The 14,039-nt window shown below is 34.8% G+C and overlaps 1 protein-coding gene across 1 annotated transcript in view; it reads right to left on the reverse strand.

Annotated features, from left to right (window-relative positions):
- Positions 1 to 14,039, reverse strand: part of LOC148646414 (CUB and sushi domain-containing protein 1-like) — a 611,078-nt gene that overhangs the window by 235,560 nt on the left and 361,479 nt on the right. Inside the window, exon 5 of the mRNA XM_088609709.1 lies at positions 12,294 to 12,501. Coding sequence (XP_088465835.1) covers positions 12,294 to 12,501 — 208 coding nt within the window. The remainder of the gene's footprint in view (positions 1 to 12,293; positions 12,502 to 14,039) is intronic.

Here is a 14,039-nt window from a genome sequence, read left to right on the forward strand (position 1 = left end):
CCAGTATTTTTTAGCCTGATATGTGACATATCATAAAATGAATGTGAAGTCTAGTTACAAAAGACTACAATGAAAAATAATATCTTTTTTTCCCTCATAATGCGCTGAGTGGCTTTTCTTGGCTTATAAACCTTAGGAAATATTAGTTTCTACAATCTCAAGGGCAGAGAGAGAAAATCAAGTTATATTACCAACACAATGAAAGAATGACTGGTCTTGTGTTTGTGCTCTGTATCACCAGGTGTATGGCAGTATCACCAGTGTTTTACCTAATTATTGACTGTATATTTAGATTTCCCGTAAGAGTACATAAAGAATAGGAAACACAATCAACACTTTGTATATAAAAAAAAATGTTTGGCAGTTTATGTGCTAAAACCCCTCTTTGGTTTGCAATCTTTTCAATGTTTATATAGAATCCCCATTATAAGTTCCTTTATTGTCTCATTTAAATATACAGTAACACACCCCTCAGTTGCCAAAAGATGCTTTAGTTACCAAATGTCAGTTTATTATACTGCCAATGCATAAGCATGTTAACACAGCAGGAAGTGCTTTAGAGGCTCTGGGGAAGCTGAAGCGATTGCGATGCTTGGAGTGCAGGCTGAACCTCAAGCCCATATGGCACTATTGAGAGTACAAACTATGTGACTGGGTTTCCCGAGGTCGAGGTGCACTACTAGCAGAGCACAGCCAGAGCTGCATGGGCTAAAATCAAGAAGGGTTTCCTTGTCCACAAGAGTGGCTCCTGGGATCTGCTTTGCTGTGAGCTTTCAGGGGAGCCAGTGAGAGAAAAGCTGCTCCTCCAGTCTGTGCTCCCTCTCCAGCAAGGCACTGTGGAGCCCACAGCATCAACTGAAGAGCGGCTTTGATAGACAAGGTTTGCGCAAAACAACAACGTACATTTCAAATATCAAAGGAGTGTGAGAAATTTTGAAGAAGTGATACATGAGATAGATCTAGGATTTTATGTTGAATCATAAGTTTCTTCAATTAATGCAGGGAAGTAATGCAAAAGGCCAACAGAAGGTCATGAAAAGTGCAGAATTCATACCAAAGTAATATCATTGCATAAGTAGGGTATAATACTTATAAACTTATACAGAAGAGTCTTAACATTCTTGAGGGATTGGTGCAGAGAAGAGCCAAATTTGTATATAACCAACTCCAACCCATATATTGTTGCATAATGTACTATAGTAAAACATAAAAAACATATGTAACCTTCCATTATATGATAATTAAAGTGTTAACATTGATTAACTAAAAGAAACAACACTGACCACAAACGTACAGTATAGCAATTAGTGAAAATAAACAGCATGAATCCCTCCTCTGCGTCCAGAGGATGCCTGCACTTTCTGACTCTACTTCCATTATTAATAAGTCACCCCAGCAATTAAAAGCAAAATAAAACAGCATGTAAAGGTGTCTCCAGACTGTCATTCTCCAAACAGAACGGGGAGTGTTTGTTACAGTCCAAACAGAAGATCACATTGAGATGTGGCTGTTGGTACTTCAGGGGGGGCAGGGGGAAATGTAAAATAATTTATTTGAAACAGTTTGCTTCATAAAAGTCAAATCACTGACTTTTTTTAGGGTTTTCAAGTTTCTTGATATTGAATTCAGTTGATATTCTTGCTTCCTACATAATTGCTTTAAGTTAAACAACCATAGCAGAATGACACTAAACTCAATTATGATTTATTTTTTATCAGCCTACAGTATTTCAGAAACACGTGTTCTTCTGACCTGTGTTTGTTTTTGTTTGTGGATTTGTGCTTTCCTAATAATAACCATTGATGAATGTTACAACTGCCTAAGGAAGACAAAAGATATAATTAAAATGTGAGGGGAAAGTAACAAGAAACCTTATATATTTCAGCAAAATATATGATATAAAACATCCCTTTCTCAACTGTGAATTAAGTGTTGAAGAATATTATCATTTCTACTTTAAACAGTGAGTTTTTAAAGGAAAAGCAAAATATTTAAAAAGGTTTTGTATAATATAGACGTTCCATGTTTTCTAAATGCAGTAGATTTCCAAGCAGTACCAGTCTCACATCAATACTTGCAAACACAGCAACTAAAATTAAAAAGAAATGAGACTTTAAAATTTTAGAATTAAAAAGAGCTGTGTCTGCCTGTAAAACAAAATGTTCTGTTTGCTTGGATGAGCCAGTTAGTCTTAGGTATTAGATTTCCAAAGCTTATTTTATTTTTGGTAGATCATCTTAATTTGATGAGATGTGGATCTTGTTCGTTGTCACACTTATCCCCCTGCACAGTGAGAGCCTCAGGGATCAGTAATAATCAGGCCTGCCTACAGTAGCTCATCGAAACACACTGCTGTCCTAATGGAATCAGCCATAGGGACTGAGTTCTATGCAATAATACAAGCTAGTATAGAAGATAAGATGCCCATTAGTTGCTTTGTATTGCCTTGTCTTTATCCATTAAGTGACCCTAAATATAAATAATAAAAATAATAATGAAAACCTGCACATGATACAGGCTTCACAGGATCAATCAAAATCATGTTCATACTCTATTTAACCACTTTTGTTTTTCTATATTTGTGTAAGTAATATACATGAATTTTCTATCAGTGTCAATTTATAGTCAAGTTTTCACTTTGCTCACTAGGTTTATGAAAAATTAATCACACAATACCTTTTTCCATCAGCATGTTTTGGCCTCAATTATCGTGTAATGACAGATTCGTTTTAGAAAGGACAATACCAAATTTATGTCACAGCAATGACCAAGGCCAGCATACTGTAGAAAGCCTCAAACTCTGCAGCCATTCACAGAGAAGGGGTCCAGGGGTCAACACTTAACTGGATGTTGTAAATGAGAGAACTTAACTGAGACAAAGCGCAACCCAGTTTTAGCTGACACATTCACTGGAATTTGATAGCAATCTTGCCACAATGATTAGATAGACAGTTTGGCCATTGATGTACTGCTATGCTGTGATTCTGCTACGTTTGCATACAGGAAAGAAAAAGTATGTTGAGGCAAAAACAAAAAAAAAACACTGGAGAGTCATGTCAAGGACAATATTTGTGTCATGGAGGCATTTGCCATCTTCTAGTTGAACCCTTCTTAATGGTGAAGTTACTTTTCATCAGTTGTGCACCGATGCCAAACAGCTTGATGCTCAATGGGAGCAGATACTGACATAGCTAGTCTGATCTGATTTTAATTTGCCCATAATAAATCTCTGAGGCAAAAGCTGTAAGACACGCTTGGCTACTGAAACAGCCATATCACACATATAATCATTCTAACCTGAAAAGACTTTGCTGTGAAGCTGGGAAAAGGAATCCATCCTCATTTGAAAACCTTAACTGAGCCAATTCAGTGATTTATTAAACTTAAAACTAGATTTAGAATGTGTCTTCAAATCAGCACTTGCCAAGAAGACCCAACAGCCCAACCACATATTATTTTTGTTAAGGTTATTTGCCATTAGTTGTGTTATAGTCAGAGTAAAATCACTCAATGCCCTCAGAAAAATGCATGTAATAAAAAGAAACACTTTGACAAATACTATTATGTATTTCTTTGTGGTATCTAATCAAACTGGCTTGGTATTCTATCAATGCCATAAATGATTGAATGTTTGAATGACAAGATTATTGCTTGTAAAATACATTTTAATAAAGATAAATACAGTTTCAATAACATACAGTAAGTATGCTTCAATATTTTATAAACAAATAAGAAAAAATAGCATTGATTGTGATCCCTCATCATGTAGATCCTCAATTCTTTTGGTTTGAAAAGTGTCTTAAATAAGTGGTTAATTCATCAAGGGTATTAATCAAGGGTATTAAAGGTAACAGCTGGGTCTGATCTTTGAAATTTGAGAACTAAGCAGTGCTGTAGCCCTCCAGGACCAGGAACAGAGATTCTTAATATAGCAATCCTTAGTTTTTAAACCATTAAAAATATTAAGAGACTTTACTATTTAGTAATAAGGAGTCTTGAGTTCTTATGTAACCAATGAAATCCAATAATACTCACTTTACAAACACTTTTGTTCAGACCGCAGTTTCTTCAAAACGATGTTAATAAAGTTTAGAATCTGCAGGTTAATTCTATTACGTTACTGCAGTAAATGCAGTAATATGCAAAAATTGAATTGAACCCTCACATGAGATAATTCTATTCTTCTACATTGATCTCTGTATGCATTTAACAAAACAGCTAGAATTAAAACAATGTTATAATAAGCTTGTGTTGCACATACAAATATGGAGATCAGGGTGTCTGCCGGTATCTAATACCATATGTATGGTCGATACAGTCTACTACTATACAGTATGTAATTCCATTGTAGTTCTGGCACTCCACATTGTCCACTTGGAAGTCTCGGAGGGACTGTTTTTGCCAGATGTGCTTTTTCCGTCTTGTCAGAAAACACTGTGCATCAAGTTGATTTGAAAAAATAAAATTACTACAACTAGTTAGATTGTTAACTAGTTAGATTGTTAATGATGTTTAACTTCACACCATCATCCCTTTTAATAACCCCTTTTCCCAATTCAAGGTCCCAGGAAGCACTGGGCACAAGGCAGGATGCCAGGGGCACACACGGACACCAACACACACAACTCACACCAGGGCCAATTTTACAGACGCCAGTGAAGCTACCAGCACGTCTTTGGGCTGTAGGAGGAACCACACAGACATGAGGAAAATACAGTATGCAAACTCCTCAAAGATCACACCCCTTGAATCAAGCCCAGGGCCCCAACACTGCACGGCGACCACTGAGGCTCCATGTCACCCTAATCTTTAACTTCTATTTTTAAAATATCTTACATTTCTGTCTTTGTGTCACTTGGCTACTGGTCGCTGGGAATCGACTGAATTGCTACTGAATTGATATTAAGGTGCCAATCTCTTAATCCTAATGGCACGCTCTCTATGACATTTAATATGAACAAAGGTACTGTACATGGATGCAATATTAAGAAAGGAGAATTAAGAATTAAAAAAAGCTTTGATCAATATATTTAGGGACTGTGGCATTCCCAGAACAGAGCAGTTTGCCAGCTGAAACTAATGTATAATAATGAGAAGTGAGATTTCTTATTACACAGCTATTGCTAAGCAGGAATATAACATTACAGAAGTAACTGGCGGGTGTTAAGGATGGAGACATTAGGCAGCAGGTAAATAAGCAAACTATAATGTATACTATGTTAACCTTAACTCAAACTTACCTTCAAAACCTACCATTTAAAAAAAAACTAACATGATTTTGTATTATTTGTATTATTGTATAAATATTATAACTCTAGTATAAAGATTATAAGTCTAATAACTGACAAAGTAGAGTTAATGTGTGAGTAATAAAACGAGATGAACGCCGTGTGCTGGCACATTTGGCTAGAATCAATAAAAAAGAATACTGACACTGATATACAAGTATGATTATAAAGGCAATCTTATTAATTCATTTAAATCAAAAGTTGATTGTACACTGCTGAAGTAAATTCATTTAGTGTTTACTGTTCAGAAAATTTAGAAATATGTCTGTCATGAATCTAAACGTATGCACATTTTCCACAACACTTTGAGCTTAAGTCTCTCCTTGAGATCTGTGAAATGGATATTTCTTCATGAAGTGCAAGTGACATCTCAGATCATATTTATCCCATTTAAGAAAAGACTTCATAACAATATAGCACTATTTTATATAAACAAGGACAAGGTTGGCCTCACCAAATCAATCACATTCACGCTTGTGTAAACAATTCAATTAACACACAAGCTGCTTTGAGTTTTTATTTAGACAATTCCTGCATATTTTCTCACGCTACTTGTCCACTGCTTTGATAGTGGAAAGAAATACTGCATTTTATGGTATAATTGATTAGTACCACCACTGACTCTTAGCACAACTGGATATTTTGTGGCTTGTCTTGTGAACTAGAGAGACATTTGAATTAGCAATTTCTCATTGTGAAAAATGAGAGCTGGAAATTGGTTTAACACCCCTGTATTGACAGTAGTGATGTAACGCCCAAAGTGGAGCATCACCTTCTGGTGCTCCTGCAATTTAATATATAAGGGCACATGGATCTATTTTTTTTTACTGTTGGAGAGATTGCTACTCTGTTCTACGAATGAACTGGAGATTATTCTAATACAGCATTGCAAGACCAATGCTAACGAATGCTACATGAGCTTGTAATTCACAGAAAATGGACTTTTACTGAGCTTCACACACTTGTATGAACTCTATTGAAGATTAAAAAAATAAACATTTAAATTGATTGATCTGTATTGGATAAATTGGTTTGAAAATAGATGAACGGGTGTAATAGTTTGTTTCCTGCTTTTACTTCCAAATAATCATGCCTAACAGTACAGGACAAACAGAAAGCAAGACATCACTTAGAATATCCTTCGTGTATTACTATGCTGGGAGCATTTTCTGTGTGTGCCTGTGTATTTTATTTGGTCTGTAACCATTTCACATTTATTGCATTCTGTGGAAAGTTTAATGAATGCCAAAAATAAATTAATTGAGTCAAAATAAAGCCTGAAGCCTGTCCTTGCAGTAACTTTTGAGAAGTGGGCATCGGATTTTGTTGTTCAATCACTGTTAATTATACTATACAGTACTTTTTTTACATTATATATTGCACTGTATTATATGTTTCTGATGTGGGAGTGTAGTGGCACAGTTGATAGCATTGCTGCGTTAGTGTCCTGGGTTCAATTACAGACCTGAGGTGCTATCTTTGTGCTATCCTGTGCTACAGTATGTTCCCCGTATTTGTGCAAGATTCCTCTGGATGCTCCAGTTTCCTCCCCAGTCCAAAAATATACTATTAGGTTAGTTGTCGTCTAGTAAATCTGGCCCTGTGTGCATGTTTGTGTCCCATCCAGGGTGTATCCTGTCTTGTACGCTTTCTTGCCAAAATAGCCTCTGGCTAATCTGTGACCCTGAATTACAGCAACTGGTTAGAATATCTACAGATGGGTGTTTTGAAGCATAAATGTAATATAAAAGATGCAACTTGACTTACAGTAATATGTTTAGAAAGTTAGCACTTATCAAATATTTTTAAATATCAATGTTATTTTTTTATGTTTTATTATACATAACATAAATCAACTAGATATATAATTTTGTTTTATTTTATTCCTTAACAAAATATTCTGTCATTCATCTGTCTCCCTAAATCCCATTACTCAGTTAAATCAGAAACACTCAGTAAGCAGGAACAGTTATCTAGTGAATTTGTAATTAATATGGGACAGAATGTAAGGTCAAAGGTGACATAATTACTATGATTTCTCTAATAAACCAGTAGAAGCAGCAATTTGTATTAACTAAGGATGAAATAATGCATTCACAAGCACATCATAATATTACTCTTCTCTAAAAATTAATGTATTGCAGACATATAATGAAATCGTGTTATCAATCATGAATTACTATTATAGATTGATCATTTAGGATCCACCATTTAAAACGTAATCTCTCACATTCACTAGAAAATCTAGTCTCCCTCACAATTTAGCCCCATATTATTTTATCATCAATATTTCCTAAGTGTTGCATTTCACTACTATTAAAACAGCATGTTTTGGTTTAATAAAATTACTGTTTCACACATTTTATATAAAACAAAATGAGTTTAAATCTAATAAGCTGCTCTAAAAGGCAAAAGCAAACACAAGTACGTTATGACAAATTCAACTTTAATTGCTTGGATTTCCAATTTTACCATAGCTTTCAGCTTTTAGTTAATTGTGCTTGGAGGGTAGAGTCATCTGCTATGCATGGGCAAATAGCAAATGTTTATTATGCGGAAATAAAAAATAAAAAGTAAACACTTATTGCTGGAAAAAAAAAAGTAAATTATACATATTTCTTGTGCTGTCAAGCATCTGAAAGGTACTGCAGCTGAGTGATTGAGGAAAATTCGGGTAAGATATCAGTAGTTCTCACTTGTGAACAAATAGGGAAACCCCTTAATGAGACCTGCAGTACCTATCTCTGCATAATGAGGTGGCCAGCGAACATCTGCCAAGACGAATGACTGCAGTAAACTCTTGCCAAATCTGAAGTAGCCTGACCAATCAAGTGGAACTGATAAATACTGTGCTCTGGCACTGCTACATAAGCTTATTTAAATGTATAAAATTGCAAATCACAGCAGGAATAATTTTCAAATTTGCAATCACAAATCTACTTTGTTACTGTTTGCCCAAAAGACCTTGTGTGTTGTAAAACCCATAAGAAATGGCTTGACTGTATCTTTGCAGCAGAGACCAGATATGAGTTGTTCTTCATCCATTTGTTCAGCAACAGAAGCAGAGTTTAATTCATGTGAAACTTTTGTGGAGAGTTGTGGCTGTTTGCTCCAGTTTAATCATTTGGCTGCATGGCCCATGTTGCAAAGTTTATTTTAATGTGTTATCGTAGTCTTATCATGTTCAACAGAGAAGAATGAGTGTTTCCTGAAAAATGAACATCCCTAAGAAAAGTTGCACTGGAATTGTCATTTTATTTTCACCTGCATCTGGGAATTCTTTGATACAGAACTAAAATTTCCAAAGGGTACTTTCTGCCTTTACTAAATAGTAACAGGCATGATATTATTACCAGAACGTTAACAGCAAGCAGTTTACACAGCCTGCAGGCTTGGAGGAATTCAAATGGACTCAAGATGGCAGGCCTGTCTGAAATATCATAGGCACATGCAGCGCACACAGAAAGTAAATTGGAAAAAGTTTATATAGAATATTTCTCTGTTTAAGTGAAAAATGCACATTCTCATCTGGTAACAGCACTGTCTTTCAATCTATGCTTGTATTTTTACCTCTTTAATATGCTGTCAACATATTCTTTCCTATTTACTGCATTATATCTGTATTTAAACATCACTATCAAACAAAACCACATGATATGAGCTCAATATTATCTTATCCTATAGCACAATACTACTGAAACCAATCTGTCTCCTTACTATTAAAATAAAAAAAGCATAATGTACATGCCCACAAGTACTGATGTCAAACTTGGACCATTTCAGTTTTACCTAGTATTGTAGAGTAGGAATTGAAATTGTATTAAACAGAATTAAAAAAAAAACTTTTGGTTTGGTTCTACTGTACAAGTAGAAAAAGTTCTGTTTGTGAAGTGCTGCAGACAACAGCTCAGTCTCAGCTGACCAATTTCCTCCTTTTCTGGAGTTTCTGTCATGGTGATTTGAAGCAATTATTTCAACTGAAAACTAGTATCCTTTTGGAGGACCTGGGTAGGTGGTGAGAAAATGCTGAAAATAGAGTGTCCATTCCAGGTTCAGAATCAAATCAAGCTCTCTGCATCTACTTGAATTTGACAGTTAATAAAAAAACATATAAGGTGATAAAAGAGATAACCTTCTTTCTGAAACAATCTGCACAACAACAATCAGTCTTTCAGAGGTTCTTTCATATTGCAATGTACTGCAAAAGACAATTTTCACAGAAGCACAGTTGCTAAGATTAGGATGTTAACTCAAAAAGGACATGCTGTCACAATTATGATAAAATGATTATTAAATTAATCTCAATAATATTGGTACAATGGATTCTGTGGGATGTTAAATCAGACCCCTTAATATACAGTAATTATACTATTATATCCACTAACAAATATTTTGGCAGAGAAAAAATATTCTTCAACTGAAAGATATTCATTAAAGTAGCTTTATTATGCAGTAACTACAAATTGCTTATGTACGTAACAGCTACTTTCACACACTGACTGAAGTATGAAAACTAAAATGTTTACAGAGCACTAGAATGCTTATTTAATATAGTATGCAATCCATCACAATTATGACATTTTGAAACGTCTACAAACAAATGTCTGCAAAAAAGGATTACTGTTATGGATTTGCCCCCTTAGTTCCTATACCTGAAACCCATTGAGATTCTGTGGATTAACTTAGTTGCAGAACTGTATACAGTATGTTGAATATGCTAAGACAACTGAACACCTGAGAGATTAAAGGAATAGGTTTCAAAATTACAAAGGACTGGTATACAAGATACAAAAGTGTGAAATTATTTTTCTTGCAATTTTTCATTTCATGTATAGTATGTATTATATAAATGATAAATTTAAAAAGTAGCACAATGTATGTAATTTTTTGTACAATAATAGTGGTCACATAACATCATAAATACATTTAACTCTATAAGGACCCTCAGTAAGGTAGTCAACTTAAAGTACAAAATCAATCATTAAGGCCAAGAAGCTTGCACAACAACTCAGGAATAAAGATGTATAAAGGCACAGATAAAAAGAATGGTATAAAACAAACCAAAGACACTTAATATGTCTCTGAGCAAGTTGATGTTGGTTAATAAGAAGTGATGAGCACCCAGAAACTGCCCATATTAGGCTATGTGTCGAAACTAAGCAGCCACACAAGGAGGGATCTGGACATGGCAGCTGGAGGCCAACAGAAACTTCGAGAGTGCTGTGGCTTCACTCTCCACAGGAAATTAAAATGGTCTCAAGTCTCTCATTTGCAATACTGCAGATTTATTAGTGACACTGCAAACATGTGGTGAAAGCTCTTGTGGTCAGATAAGACAAAATTGGAACATTTTGATCTAAATGCAAAGCACTTACAGTATCTGACACAAACACATCAAGGTCTGTAGTGGCAGCATTACAGTATGTCATTGTTTTGCTTCTCATCAGCAGTTACTGTGAAGCTTGTCAAGGCTGATGGGAATATACTGTAGATGGAGTAAAGCATTGCCAAACCTTTGAGAAACAAATCTGCTTCCTATTGAGAATAGATGAAGAAAGGCTTGAAAACAGCTGTCAATGATAAGTGATCTCTAAGCAACTGGAGAGAGCTTGACCAAATATTCTAAGAAGAATGGGCAAAAAATTCACCAATCCACTGTGCAAAGTCAGCTTGGTTTAATATGACTATCATTATGACAACTATTATGAATACTAAGTAAATGTCTTTGTAACGTTCATCAATTTTTTTGGAGCATACAATATCTATGAAGTCTGGTGAAGTTTATAGAAATTACCACTGCTTTTCTGTGGCAGCCCATTATTCTTAACTCCTTGCCTCTTTCACATGACATGCTGCCCTACTACAGGGCACTGACTACTTTAGAATGGATTTGCATACTTAAAGTATGCTTTCACCCTACGAGGTACACACAAATAACTACATTGTAAATACAGTGAGGAAATAGGGGATATCATTCAATAAATTAATTTCGTTGTCATTATTTAATCGATCATTCATTCAGTTAAAAAAAAGAATTGTATGGCTTTGGCTTATTAATGTAATCTTTTTTTTAATCTGTGAAAAAGCTACTCCTTTTGAACACTTCCATGCTATTGATATTTATTTCTTCCCTTGGCCTTCATAACAACTGAATTACCAAAACCACTTTACCATCAGGAATGTACTCGTCAAGCAAATGTATACCGTTCTCTGAATAAACATTGCAATAATTTGCTTTATTGCCCAGCATTTTCATTACAAGTTGCAAACAGAATGTTAAATTCAATGTACTACAACATTTTCATCTTCCCTAGCTGCAATAGTTCTGAGTGAACATTATTTTCACACTTCACTATCATCTGAGTGAAATCCCATTTATTCCTTCTAGCTGAAGAAATGTGTCAGATTCTTATCATATTGTTTGTGTTGCCCATAACAACGGATTACAGGATGATTGATGAAAATATTTTAGTGATTACAGAGGTGTAAGAGCTACTTAAAGTCCAAGAAGAAAAATGGAAACAAAGGTTAAGAACTAACTTCTGTTTACAATCAAGTCGTAGTTTTAACAAAACATTTTTGCAAGGGGAATTTAGACAAACACCCTCACTTTCACTGATGTATAAGGTTTTAATCAACAGTTGCAGACCTGAATAACCAATTAAACTTCAGTGCTTCTTGATGTCTATAAGGATACCAAAGATGACGTACAGAATATTTTGTATAGCTGAGTGTATCACTACCCCAGCCCTAAATGAAAGAAAAGTCTTCCTAAGCAACCCCCCAAAAAACAAACACATAAATCAATTAAATCCTTAATAAATTTGATGCATTCTTCTTTGATTTAACGCAAAGAGTATAAATATATTTAGTGTGCAGAAATACACAAATCTTTATATTCCTCACTGCAAAGCAATATTGTCACCCTGGTTTTGCAATAAAACCATAAAAGATTGAAAACCATAAGATTGAAAAGCCATAATTAGGAAAGTTCAGAGTGCTTACCATATTGAAGGTGCTTCTGTTCCACTGATTTCTAGAAAGTCATATCTGTCTTCAAGCTGGAATTCTGTAAAGACCAAAGCAATGGTGTCTCCTGGCTCAGCAAGGATGCTCCAAGTACAGTCAGCGTTGTTCTCATACTCTGACGGGAAGTGAGGACTGGAAATCATCCCACTTGTCCCTCTAAATGTCCCACCACACGCTCCTTCAGCTGATGAGAATAGACACAAGCAATAAGATATTGTTCAGAAGAGGTACAGTAATTGTGTCGTTAATTTCATAATGCAATTGAATTTACAATGCCTATTCTGAATTGATAAAATGCATACTTTTTGAAGTGTAAATTCTTTAAAGTTTTCTGTTTTTTAAATGTAGAGTATAAAATGTGCCAAGTTCAAAGGAAAACTATTAACATATTATCTTGTAAAATGCAAAAGGGTTAGGAAGTTTGTTTTTAATAATTTCCATTGTAAAGAGTGCAATGCTGTATTTTAATGGTAAACGTCTTTTCTATAAACACTAGTTTTCCCACAAGGTCACACTGGATATACAGTAGTTCGAGAAGGACTCTTATTATATTTTATATGATCTGTCCTCAAAGGTTTCAATCCAAAACACGAAAGAAATTGATTTTTAATCCATTGCCTTGTGGCTCTGTTTAAAACTTTTTCCTTTTTCTTTCTTTAAAAAAATGGCTTAAATCATTTTTAGTTAACTCACAGTACGGTAGTTTTGTCAATATTTCCAATGGATGCAGAATTTTATAACTTCTAAAAATTAAAAAGAAACATTCTTTTGTGGTTTTATTTAACAATGTATTATATATATATATTTTAAAAGGCCACTGTAACTGAAGAATTACTTATAATTATCTTACACAACTTTTTTTGTCAGACTCATAACTTCTGCTCCTACAGTAAAAACAATGTTGTTACCATATCATGCCTAAATTCATCATCTTTAGTAGCTGTACATGAGGTCTGCTCTCCTGCAGGTTAGAAAGCAGAAGTTTGTGATCCCATCTGGTTAAGAACCTGGAAGGGAGACTCCTGGATCATGCTGCCATAGGGTCAAGATGCACAGTTTGCTCTCACATATGATTGTGAGAGATCCATGGTTAAATTAAGTTGTATTAACATTTAGACAGAAGAGTAGAAGACGTTACAGGTTATGGACCTACTGTACAGTAGGTAGGCTGGGTTTTTTTACACCAGGACTGGTCTGCTATAAAATAGTAAATGATATATTTTAATTGTACTATAGTTATTATAAATAAGGTGCAGGAACTGTGCTAACAGGTACTTATGTAATGTAGATACGTTCTCAGATGCCAGGCGCTAAAGGGAAACTGACACAGCATCTTTTCTTATATAATGTGGAGACCACTTACTGTACATTACTTGAGAGATAGGTTAGGTTGTTTTACATACTGTAGGTATGCCGGATACATCATTTTAGCTCCTTCTTTAAGTGTAGTTTTCCCTTTGAAGAAAGCTTTTATACACATTTTTATACCCTTTGAAGAAAGCTTTTATAAACATTTCTATGTCAGATTGGAGGAAATGCAATATTGCCCATTAAAAGGAAGTTAAATACAGACTTCTCTGATCGTCTTTTTCATGGCAGGCTGCAAAGCTAAAATGGAACACATGGTGTATCTCTGCCTGCACTTCATAGCAAAGAAAAAGAAGTTCCTTAGTGTGCAGTAGCACTGACAGCTGGAAATGTGGAACAATATATTTATTGTGA

The sequence above is a fragment of the Lepisosteus platostomus genome, chromosome 17, assembly GCF_059453375.1.
Source record: "Lepisosteus platostomus isolate fLepPlt1 chromosome 17, fLepPlt1.hap1, whole genome shotgun sequence".
NCBI classification, from domain to species: domain Eukaryota; kingdom Metazoa; phylum Chordata; class Actinopteri; order Semionotiformes; family Lepisosteidae; genus Lepisosteus; species Lepisosteus platostomus.